General features: G+C 40.6%; 1 protein-coding gene across 29 annotated transcripts in view; it reads right to left on the reverse strand.

Moving 5' to 3' along the window:
- Positions 1-387: 387 nt before the first annotated feature.
- The window catches only part of SMAD2 (SMAD family member 2), a 53913-nt gene continuing 31436 nt past the window's right edge, over positions 388-22864 (reverse strand). For 24 of the 29 annotated variants that reach the window (XM_034403876.2, XM_087885528.1, XM_087885527.1 and 21 more), the window contains 9 exons: positions 15810-15899; positions 14498-14691; positions 12072-12206; positions 10999-11073; positions 9995-10048; positions 7666-7878; positions 6951-7088; positions 5960-6104; positions 388-2775 (listed from right to left, as the gene is read on the reverse strand). In XM_034403876.2, coding sequence (XP_034259767.1) covers positions 2652-2775; positions 5960-6104; positions 6951-7088; positions 7666-7878; positions 9995-10048; positions 10999-11073; positions 12072-12206; positions 14498-14691; positions 15810-15899 — 1168 coding nt within the window. In that variant the 3' untranslated portion in view covers positions 388-2651. The remainder of the gene's footprint in view (positions 2776-5959; positions 6105-6950; positions 7089-7665; positions 7879-9994; positions 10049-10998; positions 11074-12071; positions 12207-14497; positions 14692-15809; positions 15900-22864) is intronic. The other 5 variants (XM_087885539.1, XM_087885541.1, XM_087885540.1 and 2 more) reach the window with 1 other exon arrangement.

Below are 22864 nucleotides of genomic sequence, written 5' to 3' on the forward strand. Positions count from 1 at the left end.
CTCGGGGGGGCTGACCAGCTCGGGGGTGTGGCCAGCTCAACATCCTGCAGCCTGCGTGGGGTCTTCCCGGGCTCCATTTTCGGTTGCGACGGCCTCCTGCAGCCCTCTGCCAGTGAAAATGAAGGCTGGGAAGGCCAAGCTCCATTTTTGCTGGCAGAGGGCTGCAGGAGCCCGTCGCAGCCAAAAACAGAGCTCGGGAGGGCCGCACGCAGCCCCCCCCCGAGGTCCGTTTTCGCTGGCAGAGGTACCGCGGAACGGGTCCTTCCGTTTTCAACGGCGGCCCCACGGGCCAGATCTAAGCACTCCATGGGCCAGATGCATCCCGCGGGCCTCGAGTTTGACACCCCTGACCAGAGTCTTCCCACCAAAGCACCACACGAACCAAAGTGAGAATTAAAACTTTTATTAGTGTATTCACATATTAGGCAAATGCAACACAGATGAAAGCATCCCTCTTTTAGGTTTTACAAGTTCTACCAATACATGAGGCTACTGGTAAAACTACACAAATTGGTAACTCTTTGCCCAATTCTTCTTCTGAATTGCCCGGCCCACACTTGATTTCCACCCACCCTCCCTCCCACCGGAGTTATTTCTTTTTTAAAAAAAAAATTTTTTTTTTTGGTATTGCTCTTATGCCCTATTTTGTTACGGCATAAAAAATAATAATAATAATATCCCCTCGTTGCCTTTCGGGTTCAGGCAGCCGATTACAAAGCTTAACACTGGCCAAACATTAGTTGTCGAAGTTAGAATTGCCACTAGGTGTACTTACGAAGTACAAGGCTAGTGCAAAGTAACTTTGGGGGGGGGGGCAGGGGGTGTGGAAAGGAAAGAAACAAGACGAAAAGCAATCCCGCTACTGCCACGACGAAGAGGACAGACAGCTAGATCACAAGATGGTTAGTAAGATGTATACTTTTCAAGTCAGAACCCTTCTGTACAGTTTTTCCCAACCCTTACCCAACCCAGACGTATCTGTAGAATATAATTCAAAATATGTTTATTTTATTTTATTTTTTAAAGCAAGGTCCAGATGTAGGAGTGTCCTAAGGTTCACCCTAACATGTACTCGGAAGGTTGTTCCTTTGGTCAAGCAATAAGCAACCCATAGAAACTGCTGCCGCTTCTGCCAAGAAGATCCTATCATGGACGCTGGTGGCTCAATTCTTATCGTTCACACACACACAAAATAACAACCTTTGGTGAAATGCTCCTTTGTACAACCCACCCAGGAAAAAACCCTGTTCCGCCATCTGCAAGAAGGAAATAGTGAAGCAGAGATCTCCTCTCCAATAAAACGGGAGACGCGGTGGCCTCACTTCTCCCTCCTCACGCCCCTTCCTTCCCTTCGGACTCCAGATGTAGCAGAAGGAAGATTTTGGAGGGCGGGGGGGGGGGGATAACGGAAGGAAGCAGTCACCTGTTTGGCCTTCCCCTTCGTCGATTTGATTTAGAAGCCCAGCAAGCAAACACGTCATAAAAATACTATTTCCAGGGAAGTAGGCAGGCATTGCAGGTCCACTGTTAACATCCGATGGTGTATTAGACAGAGGGCTGATGGAGAAAGTTTAAGGAAGAGAACACAAGCCCTCTTCCTGATAGGGAAGGAAGGATCAATTAAGCCGTACCTGACAATCTCGTTCTCCGCGACGAAGAATATCCTGCTGTCTTTCTTAAGTAGGTTTTGAAACCGGAAGCAAAACCTACCAATCATGGATTATAGAAACATTCAGGTCTTGGAGGCAGCAAGGGGCGAGGGAGAAAAGTTGACTGATTCACCGGTTAGGAGAAAATTTGATTGTTTCATTGGTTATAAAAACCGAATTGACTTACAATTAGTGAATAAATGATACGAAGCGAATCTGAAGGACGGCAGCAGTGACTGCCAGCAAGAAATGCATTTGCTGAATGGACAGGGCGTGTCCCAATTCAAACTGGGATTTGATCGTTTTGAGGAGTGAGGAAGGTTAAGAAATTTATTTGCATCGTTTTTGGGTCCATCAAGTTTTCAGGTGATAAAACCCAACGTTTAATATCTCTCTCTCTCTCTCTCTCTCGTCAGCAGTTGAAGAGAATGGAGCTGGAAGCTTTCTGTAACAAGCACTTCTTCGAGGGCAGTGTAAAAAAGCCTGCAGGCATGCCGATATGGATAGAAAAATATAAAAAGATATGGAGAACCAAGTATTTAGTAGGCTTTTTATGAGATGTCTGCTTAAGCCGGAGCTCCGTACATCTACCAGCGGACAACTGTTAACTAGGACTGCAAACATGGTGCCACGCTTTGGAGACGCTTCCCGACTTATTGCTAAAACTGTACTTGCCCATGTTATTAGTAAACCTGTAGGACACTCAATTTATATATACCCAATAAATTTTTTTTAAAAAAAACACCGTTAAAAGTCTTTAAATGTCCCTCCCTCCTTCAGGAGAAGGTGTTTCTATACACTAACGTTTCACCTAGTATCAGAGTATAAGAAACAAAATCCACAAGGTGCTTGAAAACTGATGAGATTCTCAAGTGCTTTCTCTCTCTCTCTCTCTTTCTCTCAGAACTTTTTTTTTTTGGATAGGAAAACAGTTCATGGAGACCACGCACGCATTGACTGCGACAGAACGAGCCGTTGCCAGGACTTCTGAGCCCTCCGAGATTACGACATGCTAGAGCAACGCACTGAGGGAGACCCCATCTGAGTCAATACTTTATCCAGCCACTGTAGAGGCCCGTTCAGGTGCAGCTCGATCCAACACGGAGTGCTTGTTACCGTTTGACGCCTGAAAGGCAAAAGGGGGGGGGAAGAGGGGTCAGAGAAGGAATGAATGAATGAATGAATGAATAAAAAGCCTTTGTGGCATTTGCGAAAACAGCACACCAGCCGAATAAAATGCCTGGTAGACCTTGACTTACAACTGACTGTTTCGAGACCGTAGAAAATTACAATGGCACTGGAAAAAAATTGAGTTACAATTGTGTTTTCACACTTGCGACTGTTGCCGTATGTATCTCTGTGGTCAGGTGATCCAGTGGTGGGATTCAGTCGGTTCTCTCCGAATCACACGAACCGGTAGCGGTGACTGCAGGAGGCTGCACCCACCCGCCTGGACGTAGTGTGCGACTACTGCACATGCGCAGAAGGCCGTGTGCATACGTGGAGGTGGCGCGAGTGAAGTGAGCACGCGTGTACTCACATTTGCGAACCGGTAGGGAAGGTAAGTGAATCCCACCTCTGATGTGATCAAAATTCAGATGCAAAACTCAGGTGCTTAAGAACTGGCTCATATTTATGATGGTCGCAGTGTCCCTTTTGCAACTTTCTGGCAAAGTCCATGGGGAAGCCAGACGCACTTAACAACCGGGTTGTTAGCTTAACAACTGCAAACGATTCACTTAACAATTGTGGCGAAGAAAGTTTGTAAAAATGGGGCAAAACTCACTTAACGATTCTCTTTTAAGTAAGATTTGACATGGGAGTAATTTTGGTTGCTAACTTGCTTAGCAACATAAATTTTGGACTCGGTTGTGGTCATAAGTCAAGGCCTGCCCATACACAGTTTAATTACAGGCCAGCACTTGAAGAATAACCTAGACCCCTTCTCCATCAACCCTACCCCACCCGTGTATCAGCACTGCTGGTACCTAATTTCCACCTCTTTGTGGCCTCTTGGTTGGTAATCACTAGCCATCACAGAGGACATGAAAAGGCAACAGGGTTTATCTGTTTGTTAAGCAGGGAGACATCTGGTTAGCATTTGGGTGGGAAACTACCAGGAACACCAGGCTGATGAGTAGAGCATAAGTTTAAAAACACATCTTTCAAGAGGAAATAGCCAACTTTTCCCCTATATCCAGCAAGGAAACTATAGGGAGATATCACCAGGAGTCAAACGTGAGAAGGGAGCTTCTATCTTCACCTAAGTCTCGGCGAAGACCAATTTTATAAGGGGAAATAATTACAGTTTCCCTGAAAATAAGACATCCCGATAATAAGCCCAATCGGGCTTTGGACACATGCACTAAAATAACCCTTCCCAAAAATAAGCCCTCCCCCAAAATATTTAAACGCAGAGCTGGAAATCAGGTAAGACGGCAAGCGGAGCCCCATCTTGCTCCACGCACCCCTAAATAATAAGACCTCCCCGAAAATAAGGCCAAGCACTTATTTTGGGGTTAAAAAAAAATATAAGACAGGGTATTATTTTTGGGGAAACACGGTACTTTGTGACTGTCTAATTTATCAAGCCAGTGTTTTTTTTCCCCAATTTGTAATTACCCACAATGACTTAGGGAATTACAAATCTGATACTTATTGAGAAGGCAAAAGGGCAAATTTAATTCTTCTTGTGTCGTCAAAATGGCTTTTTCTTGTCCTTCCAGTTACCTGTACATTTGCTTTTGAGCTTGCTTCTCCCTTTCTCCTTTCTCATGGCAACTACCCATTTCTTACTTAACCTATTTCCACACACACACACACACACATAACCTTGCTAAGAGATAACAACTCCCTCACGTGCAGCTTTTCTTCTGCCTATCAGCCCGGCCTTGAAGGTATCTGTCCTACTGCACAAGTTGCAATTTTATTATCTGGGTACAAAAAAGCAACTATCTCTTTTCTAAAACAAATTGCAAGTCCTACTTACTTTGGGCACTTTCATCTTTAAAGTTTGCGCCACTGTTCATATTAAATTTTCCCTTTCTTCGGAATAACATAATGCATGTGATAGATCAGAAAAGCCCTGATGACATGTAGATTAAGTGCTTAATAAAGAGGTAGAATAGGATTTGGAAAGTTATAATCAAATGTTTAATAAGAGTGGTGGGGTGGGGTTTTTATGGATTTTTATTATATGACGAATTCGTAAAAAAAATTGTGTGTGATCTGGGCGGCTGTATACATTTGTTTAACAAATCATTAAATTAACAACTGGTTTGCAACACGATGACACAAGAAGAATTTAATCAAAGTTGGCACTTTAGAGAACTAAAGATTAAAACTAAAGGTTAAAAGATGTCAAGCACATATGGAACCTCTCTTTAGTAAACTCTATAGAACTAGAGACAGTCTGTTTGGCCTACTTTGGCTTAAGGCTCCAGTTAAAGAGACCAGGAGACTGTGAGTTCCAGTTCTGCTTTAGCTATGAAAGTCAGCTAGGCCAGTCACTCTCTCTCTCAGTCCAACTTACCTGTCAGGGTGGTTACTGAGGGGAAAAATAGAAGGAAGGAGCAACAGATATATTGGCCACCTTGAGTTGTTTTTATCAAAATAATAAAGGTGGGGTATAAAATAAATAAGTAAAAGAAAACTCATTTACAAAACTTGATCACTGCTTCACGCTGTACAACATCCACAGGGAACTGTAAAGCTTAAAGTACCAATGGGAAGGAATTTTGGGGGGGAAAGGGGGGGCAGAGAAACCACAAGACATTTCACAGGCTAGATATGCCTTTCGACATCAACTTTCAAACCCCTCCCTCGCCTAGGTGCAAATTGAAGCCGAATGGACTTTGTCTCCCAAAAAAAGTTGTCTACATGGGCCCAAGGATTGCTGAGGTATTAAGTGAGAATATTCTCTCTTTGTACAGAGTTTAAATTTCTCTGCCATTTGTCAGCCCTCTCACTGGAATTTTTTTAACTGTCCGGGGAGAAAAGAGCTTGGGTTTCTCACAAAAGACCCTGAGGTGACCTAAAGCAGGGGTCTCCAACTTTGGCAACTTTAAGACTTGTGGACTTCAACTCCCAGAGTTCCTCAGCCAGCAAACCTGGGAGCTGAAGTCCACAAGTCTTAAAGTTGCCAAGGTTGGAGACCCCTGACCTAAAGCACCACTATTTGTATGCAAAAAGACTGCCAAGCATGAGGGCTAGTCCAGGTGGATTCTGTGCGAAGGCTAGGACTGCACCTGAATGTAGGCTTGGGAATTCCACCCTGCCACAAGGGAATTCTTCAAAGCTCCACCAAGTACCTGTATTCAGCTCCCCATCCTTTAACAAAACTCATCCTGATGGTGCACATGCGGGTGAGCTGATACACGGCTTCGAAGCCCTGATTCACAGACTGAGCCAGAAGAGCAGCAAATTCCTGGTTGTTAAAGATCTTCAGGTTGCAACCTATATGAAAGGGAAAGACAGCTGGAGGTTATTACTATTGCCAGGCCTTAGTAAGACCACATCTAGCGTACTGCATCCAGTTTTGGTCACCACACTATAAAAAAGATGTTGAGACCCTAGAAAGAGTACAGAGAAGAGCAACCAGGATGATTAGGGGACTGGAGACTAAAACATACGATGAAAGGTTGCAGTAACTGGGCATGGCTAGTCTAGTGAAGGGAAGGACCAGGGGAGACATGATAGCAGTCTTCCAATATCTCAGGGGCTGCCACAGAGAAGAGGGGGTCAAGCTATTTTCCAAAGCACCTGAAGGCCAGACAAGAAACAATGGATGGAAACTGACCAAGGAGAGATTCAATCTAGAAATAAGGAGAAATTTTCTGACAGTGAGAACAATCAACCCATGGAACAGAAGTTGCCTTCGGAAGTTGTGGGAGCTTCATCACTGGAGGCTTTCAAGAAGAGGCTGAACTGCCATCTGTCAGAAATGGTGTAGAGTCTCCTGCTTGGGCAGGGGGTTGGACTAGATGACTTACAAGGTCCCTTCCAACTCTGTTAATCTTTATCTGTAAGTTACCAGTATCCTCTCCAGGTTAATATTACATAACTCATCTCTTTAAAGATTCAGCAGCAATTTTTTTTTAAAAAATGGAACAGCTTTTGGAGATGCTGGAATTCAATCTCTCAATATTCCCAGGCACAGTTTCTCCTGGTTAGAAAATAAGGATTTGACATTCAGAACGTCTAAAGACATCACTTGGAAGAAATCTGCCTTACAGTTCTGGACATGTATTTTAATATACTGAATATATTTGAGGGGGGGCAGTTTGGTTTTACATATCTTACCTGGTGGGATTTTGCACACAGTGGCCGGATGCCAGCCATATCTCTGGTTACAGTTGGGACTCTGCACGAAGATTGCGCTATCACTTAAGCACTCAGCAAAAACTTCCCCACCGATATAATACAGACGAACTCCCCTTCCTGGGTGGGGGAACAAGGAACAGAGGAAAGAGAAATGCTGAAGGTTAACATCTAAACTGCTCAGGTCCCCTTCTATCATTTTGAAAATTACCTGGATTGCTATTCTTTTATAGTTTAGCATGCCATAGTTATGAAACTAAACGAAAGAACTGAGTTTACTTCTTCTTGTATTGCTTGTTTATAATAAGGGAAATGTTTTTATATAAGGGGGAGAGGAGGGGGGAGGGGAAAGGAGGGGAGGGGAGGGGAGAGGAGAGGAAGGAGGGAGGGAGGGAAGAAAAGAGAAAGAAAGAAGAAAGAAAGAAAGAAAGAAAGAAAGAAAGAAAGAAAGAGAGAGAGAGAGAGAGAGAGAGAAAGAAAGAAAGAAAGAAAGAAAGAAAGAAAAAGAGAGAGAAAGAGAAAGAGAGAGAGAGAGAGAGAAAGAAAGAAAGAAAGAAAGAAAGAAAGAAAGAAAGAAAGAAAGAAAGAAAGAAAGAAAGAAAGAAAGAAAGAAAGAAAGAATGAATGAATTGAACTGAACTATGAAGGGCAGAAGACTGGTAATTCATCAGGGGATCAGACACCCACCCACCCCTACCTATGTGCCGTCTTGTCATTTCCACCGTGGCGTTTCTGTTGACGTTGGAGAGCAAACCTAGGCAGAATCGTTCGGAGTTGGATGGGTCCGTGAAGCCATCTACGGTAAGCGAAGGTTGCGATGCGTGGAAAGTTTCACCCACTCTCTGGTTTAGTTCATAATATGCTATTGAACACCAAAAGGCCGGCTCCGAGTAGGTAACTGGCTGCAAGTCTGGCAGGGAGAAAGAAAGAAATCCATTCTTAAAAATCTTTCTTTATATGCCCTCTACTTCTCAGTATTTGGCAAGGATCTGATAAGTCACGGCTACCATTATTGAAACAGAGCAGGAATGTCCATCTTTTCAGTGAAACCATAATCAAAGCTCTGGCGGGACAGTGGTTGAGGGGACACTTCCTTCGCTTACTCCAAAAATTAACTGCTGTTTAAACAGGTAAAATAAAAATATAATACATTTTATTAAAAAGTCTATGTTTGCTCTAACTCACCTCACGCAACAAAACAATCTGAACGTCTTAATTTTAGGGAATGCTCACGCCGTCTCTTCTTTTTATTTGCAGGGGAAAACTGAGTTGAAGTTATACTCTGCCTGAAACTTTATTTTCACTAACAATTTCATATCTTTATTCCCCTTTCTGTTCCACTCTTTGGCACCACATTTTCCATGATAATGTGGTCCTAGATTAAACCATCTTGATTTAATGTGCCCACAAGCACAGTAAAGGATTCACGTTTTCAGAAGCTCATTTCCAAAAACACAGTCCATAAAAATATTAAAACAAGTTACTGGAGCTAGTTAAAAGACTCAACATTTGATTTTTAATGAATTGTATGGGCACCTATAAATTGATAGAATTGAGGCACCCATAAATTGATACAATTGTCATTAAACATACAGTATGCTAGTAATATCCCAACAAAGTACAGGTAGTCCTCAATTTATGACTTAGCGGCTGTATGAAGTTACGATAGACACCCCCAACACCTAATGACTCATTTTCAAAGTTATGACTGCCGTACCCCTCCCCTTGTGGTCATGTGAACGTATTTTGGGTGCTTGGCAACAAGCTTGCCTTTACGGCCATTTGCAGCATCCCACATACAATCATGTGACCACAATTGGCCTTGTTTTTTTATCATTTATCATGGCATTTCATTCCAATTGTTGGCCAAAAAAAAAAAACCCCACGCAATGAATTTGCTTAACAGCCATTGAAAAAATTGTCAAAAAATTGAATCTGGACCCAATGCCTCAAGGTATGAATGCAACGACTTATGACCATAATTCCAGGCTCGATTATGGACATAAATTGAGGACTGGCTAGTTTTACTGTTGGGAGTTGGAGTCTCCCATCTGGAAGGAAACCGATATGCGTCCCCCATAGTATAGCGTGCAACAGTAGAGACCTTCAAATTTCTAGGTTTTACCATAACTCAAGACCTAAAGTGGACACCTAACATCAAAAACATCATCAAAAAAGCACAACACAGAATGTTCTTTCTGCACCAACTCAGGAAGCTCAAACTGCCCAAAGAGCTGCTGATCCAGTTCTACAGAGGAATTACTGAGTCTGTCATCTGCACCTCCATAACTGTCTGATTTGGTTCTGCAACCCAACAAGACAGACACAGACTTCAGAGGATAATTAGAACTGCAGAAAAAACAATGGCTACCAACCTGCCTTCCATGGAGGATCTGTATACTGCATGAGTCAAAAAGAGGGCTGTGAAAATGCTTACAGACCCCCTCGCATCCTGGATATAAATTCTTTCAACTCCTACCCTCAAAACGATGCTATAGAGCACTGCACAATAGAACAACTAGACACAAGAACAGTTTTTTCCCAAACGCCATCACTCTGCTAAACAAATAATTCCCTCAACACAGTCAAACTATTCACTAAGTCTGCATTACTATTAATCTTCTCACCGTTCCTATCACCCATCTCCTCCCACTTATAACTGTATGACTGTAACTTGTTGCTGTATCCTTATGATTTATATTGTTTCCTAGTATGATTTGATTGCTTATTTGTATCCTATACTATCATTAAGTGTTGTACCTTATGATTCTTGACGAATGTATCTTGTCTTTTTATGTACACTGAGAGCCTATGCACCAAAGACAAATTCCTTGTGTGTCCAATCATACTTGGCCAATAAAGAATTCTATTCTATTCTATTCTATTCTATTCTATTCTATTCTATTCTATTCTATTCTCTATTCTCTATTCTCTATTCTCTATTCTATTCTAAATAGAGTACTCTTCCTATTTCTTAAAGCAAAGACATTTATCCAATTCAGTTACTGAAAGCATTCCCTGCTTACCTAGGCTGTGATTGACAGGAGAGAGTGTACTAGGAGACAGCTCTGCCGGCGATCCTGGGAAAACAATCAAGGACATTATTTTGTTTTTTCTCCTCTTGCCTGTGTGCACAACATACAAACACACCACACAAATCATTTAGACAGAGATCCAGATGCCATTTTTTTCACAAGTTATCATTACCTTTGGACACGGTAGTCAAAAGAACCTGGAATCACTTTTATTCTTTCCTCAACTCAATGAAATGTTGAAAAGATTGGAAAATGTTTGGACAAAGGATGGGAGGAACTATGATTGCCATGACAGAACCTTAGCATTAGTTCTAGTAACTAGCTTAGAATTTATCTTATTTGTATTAGCAATAACATAACAAAAATTAAGGTTAAGAAATCAGGATAGATGATATATATTAACCTACTGAAAAGAGCATTTACTAACCCATCGCCCTTTTAGTATCTAATAATCCAAGAAATATGAAATGTGCAGGTAGTCTTTCACCTATGACTGCAATTGAGCACCCAAAATTTAGGTGAATTTTACCCCATTTTACAACCTTTCTTGCCACCGCTGTTAAGTGAATCACTGCAGTTAATATGTTAGTAACACAACTGTTAAGTGCATCTGGCTTCCCATTGACTTTGCTTGTAATTTAAACTAGCCATTTGCTGTTACGCCATATCTATCTAATCAGTAAAACCCAAAATCAAAGTTTCATTTTTTTTCTACCTCAAGCACAAAGTCCAGAAGCGGTTTCCAGATAGAAACAAAGGTATTTGCATTTTTTTCCTTGCTCGAAGCAGCCATTAAATCTTTCATATATTATGCACAGCACCAGAGTCCACTGGAGTTTGGTGGCCAATAAGTTTAAATCAACAAATAAACCAACATACCCTTTAAAACTTAACACTGATACAACCTAAGAACATATTTTGTCACAGAGATATGTAAAAACGTAACAAAAAATGGCCAGAAGACTTGAGCACACCATAAAAATAAAGGCATTTACCTGTATCCATGCTTTGGTTCAACTGCTGGTCACTTGTTTCCCCATCTTCACTGATATAGCCAGGGGGTGGTGTTTCTACCAAGAGCAAAATATAACTGAGAACCCTTTAAAATAAAACCTTTGCTCAATACCATCGACACTAGATGTTTTATCAATAAACAAAGAATAGACAAAATATTTAGGAATCAAACTACAGCCCTTGAGCCTATCTAAACATACCTCTGGCCAGAAATCGCATTGCCACTATTAGGCAGCAAAGAAACTATCAATGTCAGGTTCAGAGGAAAAAAAATTAGACAGTCACTTGCACATCCCTTCTTTCTCCCTTCCCCGATTCTATAAGCCATAGGTTGCAATCTTTAAACCAGCGTAGACATGTTCAGACATTAGTTTTAAGACTGTGGAGTGAGTCTTTGATTTTTTTGGGAGAGATGTGGGATGGTGGTCTTTCTCAGAATGGGAATAGAAAAAAAGGGGAAGCTCTGGACATTGTGGTCCCAAACTGTTCTTAGACACGCATGTAAGTGCATAGAGCTTTTTTACTCATCCTCATTAAATCAGGAAAGTCCTGACCAATGCAGAGCTTGTAACCCTTTGGAAGTTTCTACTCGCAATAGCATGTAAGACATATATATTGCTTCACAGTGGTTTAAAAGCCCCTCTCTAAGCGGTTTACAGAGTCGGCATATTGCCTCCAACCATCTGGGTCCTCATTTTACCAACCTCAGAAAGATGGGAGGCTAAATCAACCTTGAGCCTGGTGAGATTCGACCTGCTAAATTGCAGACAGCCAGCAGTTAGCAGAAGTAGCCTGCAGTACTGCCTTCTAACCACTGCGCCACCACGGCTCTTAAAGATGCTGTCAAAGATCATCTTTCTTCTTTTCTTTATGAAAAAGTACACTGGCAAAGATTCTGATGATGGCTGAAAAACTTTTAGTTGGACCCAGAGCGCTCCAACAATTACAAAGAAATACCAATCCTAGCAAGCATCATGCTTCCCATGCTGTTATTTTCTTTTGGCACATTATACAATGGATTTCAGTTTAGTTCTGTTTGCATTTACAGGAATACCTGGTATGTAATTGCTTTGTGGTTCAATTCCTGCTGGAAAATTAGTGTTTTCAGGAATGGAATGAGTGTAGTCATCAAGAGGAGGAAGTTCAGTCAGAATCTCAGTGTGCCGTGGTACCAAAACAGGAGGCAGAACTGGGAAGAGGGGAAACAACCCAAAAAGTTTAGCACAGTTTAACCATGTTTAAATACACAACAATACACATACTCCTCTATAAAACGTATTGCAGACTCTAAAGTTGTATGACAAGGTTTTAATTCAAAGCACTGACCGTTCATTTTTATGCTTATTTGAGATTAAACCCAAAGGTAAACATGGAGAAAATCACACCAATTAGCATAAAATGCTAATTTAAGAATCAACACTTGGGGAGGAGGAGACTTAATATATGTTACATGCAAATATTCATGGTGGATATGAGTACTGCTGTCTGAAGACTTAGCCAGAGTCTCCTAGGCATATTTACTGAAAAGGTTATCTTCTTTATTTCACACGTTCTTCTGACAAGCAGAAATTTGTCTTATTTTCTCCAGAATCACTCCAGGAGGAAAGGGTGGAAGTCTAAGGAATGGAAAGCGATGACTGGACCAAGAGAATGAAGTTATCTTTAAGACTGAGATCCAAACGGGATCTCGCTGATTCTTGTTTAACCCTTTAACAGTAGATATGAAATGTAAAGGAGAGGGATCCAGATACAGAATTCACTAAAGTCACTTTGTAGCATTTCTCGGCTCATATATCTCAAAGGTGCTTTTTTCAAAAGGCAACTGGCCTTTGTTTTTCCTTGAAGATGTTTTGCTTCTCATCCAAGAAGCTTCTTCAGTTCTGGGAACTGAAGTTCTTCAGTTCGGTCTAAGAAGCTTCTCCAGTTCAAGCTTCTTGAATGAGAAGTGACACATCTTCAAGGAAAAATAATCAACCAATCAGAATAGAGCTGGAAGGGACTGTCTTCTAGTCCAACCCCCTGCTCAAACAGGAGACCCTATTCTTACATTTAAGATAGGTGGCTAACCAGTCTTTTCTTAAAAAACCCCGTGATGAGGCACCCACAACTTCTGAAGGCAAGTTGTTCCACTGGTTAATTGTTCTCACTGTTAGGAAGATTCTCCTTATGATTCTTGATAAATGTATCTTGTCTTTTTATTTACACTGAGAGCATATGCACCAAAGACAAATTCCTTGTGTTCAATCACACTTGACCAATAAAGAATTCTATTCTATTATATTATTATTATTATTATTATTATTATTATTATTATTATTATTATTATTATTATTATTATTATTATTATTCTATTCTATTCTATTCTATTCTATTCTATTCTATTCTATTCTATTCTATTCTATTCTATTCTAAATTGCAGGTTGCTTCTCTCCTTGATTAGTTTCTATCCATGTTTCTTGATTTGCCTTCAGGTACTTTGGAAAATAAGGTGAAATAAGTTCAAAGTCCAGCTGCCTTTTGAAAAAGCACCTCTGGGACAACCATGGTCCTGGATGGCTGAGAATCTCCATAGATTCTCAGCTCATGTGGTAGATGTGAGACTAAAATTTATTTATTTATTTATTTATTTTTATATGCCGCCCTTCTCCGGAGACTCAGGGCGGCTTACAATGCGTTAAGCAATAGCCTTCATACTTTTGTATATTTTATACAAAGTCAGCTTATTGCCCCCACAAACCAGGTCCTCATTTTACCCACCTTAGAAAGGATGGAAGGCTGAGTCGACCTTGAGCCTGGTGAGAATTGAACTTGCAGTAATTGCAGGCAACTGGATGTTAAATGCTGCCTTAGTAGGAGGCATTAGCCTCCTACGCCACTCAGGCTCCTGTGTGGTACCATTTCTATCAGTCTCAGTTCCTTGCACCTATGACATGTTAACAATTAAGCAATAACCTGCCCTCAGAAACCCTTTTTTAATCCATCTGAACAAACTTTCTTTTAGAAATTACAGAGGATTGGGGGAAAACAAGCAATTAAGCATTCTTAAGTGGCTGCTCCAAATTGTGATGGAATCCTTTCCCTGGAACTACCAAAGAAAGGTGAACAAACGTATCGTTCAGATGTCTCTATATTAAAAATTCTTCGAGCCACTTGAGTCTCTACAACAAAGCAGAAAAGAAAGATAATTGAGGAGTTCTGTCATTTTAATTGAGGCGAACGCTTGCAACTCTTTGCAGCTCCAAGTTATGCCAGGAAGTGCCAAACACATGCATTCAATACAACAAACAATGCTTTTCTCAATATTTACGTGCCACTGTGAAAAATTAAAAGTTGGATTAACTCCCGCTCAAACCCTTGGAAATAACGTAGACGTTCCTTTTGATTCAACTTTGTACACACTGAACGTTATGTCGGAGGTTTAGTAAGGGAAGCCTGCATTAGCCAACCCCTTTACGTCAGCCGTGCTTGCCATCTTCGTACCTGGAGTCTCCACTCTCTGGTAATGGTAAGGATTTACACACACTTCATCCTTTTTAAGATTAAAAGCATATTCACAGTTTTCAATGGCCTTAAGTTCATGGTGGCTGTGAAGGTCAGGCCAGCGCCACAAGCGACAGTAAATGACATGCGGCAATCCTTTACGATGGGACACTTGGAGGCGGCCATCAAGAGACCTACAGAGAGGGGGGAAAAAATATTCCAGAATGTTCTGAGTTGTTGACTTGCAGCATATTTCAGATGACCTACTCAGAACTATGGCGCTTAGAGCACCCTTCCGTCCTACCCGAAAAAGAACAATGCAAAAGAGCTGCCACAGACATTTTTCAATATCTTTCGACATTGCAATATTCTTTGCAATAGGAGAGGTAGTGTCATGGTTAGTGCACACACTGCTATTACTGGCCCTTGAATCAAAGAATCTGTGTGTGTGTCATACTGACGGAACAATAAATAAGTCTGCTCATCAGCAACACTTAACACTAGGCTAAAACAGACAATTATTGCTGCTAAGAATATAGGTTGTACAAGACTGCGCATAAAATTATAGCAGTCGGATACCAAAGGAATTCACATTGCATGAAACAGTATTTCTCAACCTGAGCTGCTTTTAAGGCCTTTGGACTTCCGGCAGGGCTAGCTGGGGAATTCTGGGAGTTGAAGTCCACAGGTCTTAAAGTGGCTCAGATTAAGAAACACTGGCATAGAACACGCAGCTTCCATCAGACGACACAGCGTGCTTGTCTGTGATTTCTGCATCCCTTGCTGCTACCAGTTGAAAAGTTTTGCTAGTTTTAAGATAAAGACTGCCTAGGCCTACACAAATGCAGATGAATTTATGACTCATGGGATGGGAAAGACAAAAATCTCAGCACACAATGCAAATAGGGTGACATGGGAAGGAAAAAAAAAAAGGAACCATCAAAAGCCAGACAAGTTGTTTTCTTGTCTCTGAGTGCACATACCTGATTCTTAACAAAACAAAAAAACATATATACAAATACATAGTGTGCAAGCATTTTTAAAGACACACTTAGTAACCTGGTATGAGGTAAAATGCCCCCATGTTTTTAACTGAAGAACAGATTATGAAGTCACACGCCCCCCTCCCCTCCCAAGTCTTCCCACAGCACTAATAGGAAGAGAACTTTTGTTGGTTAAAACATCAACTGAGAACACAACATCCGTGTTTAAAAGGCTCTGTTGCTAGGAAGCACTGCAACTGGTAAAGACCCCTGAAAAGCCGAACCCACCCGCAAGATCTCTACAACGAGACACAGGGCAGAATATTCACCTGGTTTGTTCAGAGAAGCTGTATAGGCCTGTGGTATCCCACTGATCTATCGTATTTGGTGTACTCAGTCCCCAAATTTCAGAGCAAGTGCTGTGTATAAATTGGAAAAACAAAAACAAAAAAAGTTGATGTGAATATGGAAGCATGGTTATTCAAACTACCATGATGTAAAAGACATGGGAGAAATGTACAGAAAACTTCCTTCCACATAGAAAATACTGAAGAGTTTGCTTCGTTTTCTTTCTTTCTTTTTTTTTTTTTTAAATACTAGTATCAAAGAGAATGTATTTTCTATATGAAGGAGGCCGGTAAAATGGAACATGTGATTTTAAGGTAAAATGATGTTTTCAAAACGGTGAGTACGTCTGCTGGATTGATGCAATTCGCATATTTGTAATATACCTTAAAACAGGCAAAACCTCGTCAACCTGGCAGTACACAAACAGTCTCTTTGCAAAAAGTAGGAAAAAAATCTTTACAAAATAATAATAATAATAATAATAATAATAATAATAATAATAATAATAATAATAAAAATTGCAAGTCAGACTAAAATCATGTCAGTAAAGTATTAAGAGTTCAACAAACTGTTAAAACCAGAATTCGGGAATCACCCAAATCAATTTGTTACTAGCTGGAATGTGCACGTTTTCCATTACTTTCGCTGAAATATCCTTCTTTTGAGCCCACCACCTTCAACCCTTCGTCTTTAATGTCATATGAAAGGATACATCCAATTTGCTGTTTGTTGTTAACAAGTGTACAAAATACAAGATGAAATCCAACAGGAGGCAAGCAATTCAAATTAAATTTGGGGAAAAAAACAATATCAAAGGTTTTCCTTTATTTCCTTTATTTATTCATTTATTTAATATATCCGCCATTATTTTTATAAATAATTCAAGGAGGTGAATTTACCCAACACACAACACGCTTCCTCCTCCTATTTTCCCCACAACCACCACCCTGTAAGTGTGTGACTGGCCCAAAGTCATCCAGCCGGTTTTCATGTCTAAAGCGGGACTAGAATTCACTGTCTCCTGGTGATTGGCCCAAAGTCACCCAGCTGGCTTTCATGGCTAAGGAGAGACTTGAACTCAGAGTCTCCTGCTTTCTAGCTTGGTGTCTTAACCACTAGACCAAACTGGGTCTCTTCCATCCCTGAAAGAGAACTGTCATTTCACAGGAATCTCAGCACCCAAGACTAACAATTTGAAAACAGTATCACAGCAAACCTTATTTACACTAATGAGCTCAAATCTATCAATCATTATTTCGTATCTTTTTGTATTTTTCTCAGAAAATGGTTCGTGAGCTTTGGTTTGCAGCAAGCAGAAGGAGAACCTCTACCTAAGATCTGACCAATAATCAACTGGGTACAATAAGCAGCTGGAGTTCAATACACTGTTACTAATTTCTCTCCGAGGCGGAGCATTATCACTCATAACTGCCAGTACTTACCAAAAGGCAATCCAATTGAAACTGTATCCCGTATATCTTGTATAACCTTGCAGGCTGGTGATAATATTCTGGATAGTGAAGTATTAGAAGTCAATTCAGGTAGACCGTGTACGATTAGTGGGATTTACGTGGACCTTGAGAAGAATCACCCAAGGGGGTCTGAAAAGGTGCCACTACGTTTCTTCTGATTTTTAGCCGCCACAGAATAACATGACTATGTATAATTAATACGTCTAAAGCATTTTGAAAACCCTTTTCTTGTTCAGCCAACAAAACAAGAGCCTTATTTGTCGCTCTCAAGATACAAAATATGTGCATTATTTGAACTCTTTGAAACAATACTCTATCATACCCCAAAACTCAGAATGGGGATACCTGATTATATTTAAAAATCATTTGTTATCTAGATGTAAAAAAAAATTTTTTTTTTAAATTTTTCTTGTTGTTAGTCGAGAAGTTATGTCTGACCCATTGTGACCCCACGGACAACGTTCCTCCAGGCCTTCCTGTCCTCTACCATCCCCCGGAGACCATTTAAGCTCATGCCGACTGCTTCAGTGACTCCATCCAGCCACCTCGTTCTCTGCCGTCCCCTCAATCTTTCCCAGCATTAGGCTCTTCTCCAGTGAGTTTATTTTCCTAGCCACCATTAATTCTGAAATGTTAAATAAATGCGGAAGATTCTGGAAGCAAGAAGCTCAGTTAACAACTGTGTTCACAAATCTTTTATTGTAGAAGCATTGTGGATTTTCCACTGGTAATGCTTTTTTCCAAAGATTTTTTGCCCCCCTGAGGATCAATGCTACCATTACGTCTTCTTTGTTAGTTGTCATTTAATATGTTTTGCTGTTACCTTTGCGATTCAGGATTAGTGCAGTCATAAGAAAATTAACCATAACCTAGGAATCAGTATATCTTTCCTCAGATGAATCTCATCTCTTCAATTATACATGTGATCAAATGCCAATCGAAATGCGTATTAAAGTTAAATTATGAACCAAGATCAGGAGATGGGGGGGGGGGAATGTACACATACAAAAGCAGAATCCAGAAATTATTATATGTAATCGCAATGGCTGTATTGGCATGAATCAACAGTAAGGCAACAAATTGACCTTCTAAAGAAATTTGCAGTTCATTAGAAGATAACAAGAACATAATCAAACTGTACCTTGGCAGTTGTAAATCTTCTTTCAAGTGCTCATAGTCCCAAATCTACTAGAACTCTCCACGTCATTCAGAGAGACAGTTTGCAAAGTGAATGGTACAGACACAGCCAAAAGTTGCTGTCACCCCTGAACCTACTGCTCAAAGCATTAGTGTCCTCCCAAAGGCTCAGCATGGCCACTTCACTCTAACACAGCAATCCTAGCTTCTTCATTACGCCAACCCTTCCCACCATAGATTCAAACCAGGGTTTTCCAAGATGGCCTTCTGAACTGTTTGCACAAGCCTATAAATATATGGCAAAACAACCCCTAAAACAAAAGGAATCCACTGCTCTTTATTTCTGCATTTTATTAATAATCTTCATGACACTACATTTATTGGAATAATGTAGCCTGTCCACAAAAATAAAAAGATACTACTGAAAAACCAGTTGCTTCAGTTGCACAAACCTGAAAACAATTTGCTTCTTTGGAAGAAGCCTGCATACTTAAAGGATTGGTTCATCTTTGGCACTAGCTGTGTTCTCCATACTGGAAAAGTTTTGAAAATTAGTACCTCTAACGTTGACCAACACTTCCTTAAAACTAATGATTAGTTTACAGCAGAGTTGTCCAACCTTGGCAACTTTAAAGTTGCTGACTCCAACTCCCAGAATTCCTCAACCAGCCATAGTGGCTGGGGAATTCTGGGAGTTGGAGTCCACAAGTCTTAAAGTTATCAAAGTTGGACACCCCTGGTTTACATCTATTATCTCCTTGCAACCGTTGAGAGTTGCAAGAGCCTTGGTAGTACAGTGGTCTAAAGCACCCTGTTATTAAGACCAGTTGCCTGCAATTACTGCAGGTTCGAATCTCACCAGGCTCAAGGTTGACTCAGCCTTCCATCCTTTCTAAGGTAAGTAAATTGAGGACCCAGTTGTGGGGGCAATAAGCTGACTTTGTATAAATATACAAAAGTATGAAGGCTATTGCTTAGTGCATTGTAAGCAACCCTGAGTCTCCGGAGAAGGGCGGCATATAAATCAAATTTAAAAAAAAAAAAAGAAAAAAAGAAAAAAAAAGAAAACAGCAAAAAATCAGTATCAGAAATCATTATGCATTTTTGCTGTTCTGACATTACTCTACTGAATTTAAAATTTACAAACACTGTAAATAACCTCATTTTAGTTCCTATTTTCCAACTGTCTCTAATGAAATGTTTGTGAGAATGGTGTTTGAGAAAGATTGTGGTGTATTTATTCATGTGTGCAGGCAGATGTGGATAAGACAGACATACATGGGATTTGATATATCCATTCTTTATGCATGACATTCTCTTGATTTAAAATTGTCTCCATAATTTAAAGAGATGAAAAAGAATGACAAAAGCTGAATTAATCCGTATTATGCATTTTCAGAAAATATTTTTGTTGAGGGGGAAAAAACATAGATATACAGTATAAGCAATCCAAGGTAAAATGTGTCTGACAGTCAAGTGGAGGATTTACTCATCTATAAAGTTCTGCATCATTTTAGTTGTAAAACTTTAGACTTTATAGATGAGGTCAATACAAACCAATTGTTTTATAAACTCCCACCAATAAAACACGCTCGAAGAGATGGTAACAAAAAAAAAACCAAAACAAACCTGGAGACACAACTTAAGAAGCACAGAAAAGAGGTTAAAAAGTATCAAATAACTAAGGCTATTAACCTAGGTTTCATGTCCAAAATCTCACAAAAACTGAATGAAAATATAGCTCTCAACAGCACCAACTTCAGTCTCTGAATGAATACCGTTATACCCTTTGGGGGGGGGAATGACTCCCCTTCTGCAAAACAAACAATAAACAATCTCTTCAGAAGTTGAATGAATGAATGAACACAAGAAAATGCTAAGCAAATCTTGAGGGTGCTTGACATTACAAAAATATTCGGAACATGCAAAACCTAAAATAAATGAAGCAAACAGAATTGGAGAAGTTTCTCAACTGGCGTTTTCAAATGTCACTGAGAACTCTTAGGAAAACTGCAATATTGCTGGAGGCAACATAGAATGGCAAAAAGGGACATATACTGGACATCATCTTTAGAGGCTATAGTCTAGTCTAATACTTTTAGAAGGATACAAATTAATTTAATGATTTGTAACTGTTGTAACATTTCAGTAACATTTGAAATTTAGAATTTCCAATCATTGGCTTTGGGTAGGATCCTTGGTAAAGGCAAATTAAATATTACGGAAAAAGCTAGTCAAAGCAAGGCTTGTAGCATTGCGGGTGATAGGTTGTGTGGGAAATGGGTGCGATCTCAGCCGGAAGGTGGGTTTGTGCATCATGCCACAGATTACCCCCATCACCTGAATTGCAAGTGAAGACACACCCCATCCCGTTTCCATGCAAAACTAATTTACCAGATTCTGTTTTTTATGTTTCAATCCTATATTGGTAGAGCTCCTACGAAGGATGTACACTGACTTTGTACAGGTCAGGGACTGAGATCCCACTAAGGAGCTATTGAAGAGGTCCTTCAGAAAAAAGTAGGCCGTAAAAAAGTTACTTTGTTTAGTGACCGTTCAAAGTTACAACAGCACTGGGGGGGAAAAAAGCGACTTGTGACAGTTTTTCACACTTATGACATCCCTCCGTGGTCATGTGATCAAAATTCAGACGCTTGGCAGATGACTCGTATATATGACGGTTGCAGTGTCTCAGGCTCATGTGATCATCTTTTGCGACCTTCTGATGAGCAAAGTCAATGGGGAAGCCAGATTCAATTAATCACTGTGTTTCTAACTTAACATCTGCAGTGGTTTGCTTAACAGCTTGAGCAAGAAAAGTCGTAAAATGGGACAACTCGCATGTATGTTGCTAGGAAACAACCAGAACAGGCTAAAAAGAATCCTTGCCTCAATCTACAAATTATCTTGAAGTGAATTTATATGTGTCCAGCAGTCACCAATACAATGAAATGGCTGGATGGATAATATGGCTCTGGAGCAGAGCTGTCAAAACTCCCAACCCGCGGCCCGGATGTGTCACACGCCAGCCACACCCCGTTTAGCGAAGGAGGAATAAGTCCCGATACATCATGTGATGACGCCGTGAGTTTGACACCCCTGCTCTGCTGTATTTCTAAATAGAAAGGCTTTATCCTATCCTTGATCCATGCACTGGCACATGGATTTGCTGCTCAAGGACAGGGATGATGGCTCATTTGAACTCTGGAATGTTTTGAAATGCTGTGGTGAACATTAACTGCTCCCATATGTCTAGAGCAACTTGCTAATTGTTTCTACCGAAGATCCTATACCTAAAATTTCTGTGCGCTGCAGAAATTTTGCAAAAAGCTGGGGCAGTTATTGGGCTTTTCAAAACCGGCAAAAGTTCATCACACTCTTCAATATTCACATCAGAAAAAAGAACAATCTATCACAGTGTTGACAAACTTTTTCGGCACTAAGTGCCAAAATGGGAGCATGCGTGCATGCGTGTGTGTACGTGCCAGAAACTGGAAAATCATCTTCTCGGCGTGTGCATGCACACCGGGAGGCTTTTCTTCCCGTTTCAAGAACTCCCACACACCAGCTAGTCGGCAGCTAGTCGGCCTGTCAGAATCCGGAAAACCAGCTAGTTGGCACGCCAGAATCCGGAACAGCAATGGGCAACAGCTCGCGTGCCCGGAGAGATGGCTCTGCGTGTCACTTCCAGCACGCGTGTCATAGGTTCGCCATCACGGATCTATTGTATTTCTGTAGGAGAGGAAGAAGCAGCCCCATGCTATTCTGAAACGAACCATCAAAGGTTTGGCTACTCCAGTGCCCAGCACCAAAGAGTATCTCCCATAGATTTTCTCTAAATTGTAGAGCACATACTAATGCGGGAGAGGCCTGATGCTACTGGGTATAGTGGAACAAGTTTTAAGAGGAACAGATTTGTGTAAATTTGGTTAACGTGCTGCCCAGTAGGAAAGAGCTTGCTGCTTATTACTTGGAAGATGCCTATAAAACTGCTTGCACAGATTGAAACAATAGGAAAAAAATCTGCTTCTCCGGCAATTAGAAGGGAAGAGACAAAACAGACTGTTCCGAGCAACAAATATCACGTCTAAACTACATGTAAGATGCTAGGAGGTAATTTTTTTTTAGCACTAAAGCTCTGTCAATACAGGGCAGCAAGGCAATTAGGGCTTCAAAAGAAAATAATTTTAAAAATAGTACAACGCTAAATACAATGCTCCAAAAACAAAAGTGAAGGGATTTACCACATGTACTGAAGACTGTTACACAGGATAGATTTATGATCAGAGAGACAGCATTTAATTAACTACCAAAAACTAAAGACAGAAGGTGAGGGAAGATGCTTTATAATACAGGCTCCACTTCTGAAATGTACTAACTTAAACTATGGACAACCCAATTACAAAGGCAGTTTACTTAAATGGAGA

Source organism: Pantherophis guttatus, chromosome 2 (genome assembly GCF_059756535.1).
Source record: "Pantherophis guttatus breed Tessera chromosome 2, ASM5975653v1, whole genome shotgun sequence".
NCBI lineage: Eukaryota > Metazoa > Chordata > Lepidosauria > Squamata > Colubridae > Pantherophis > Pantherophis guttatus.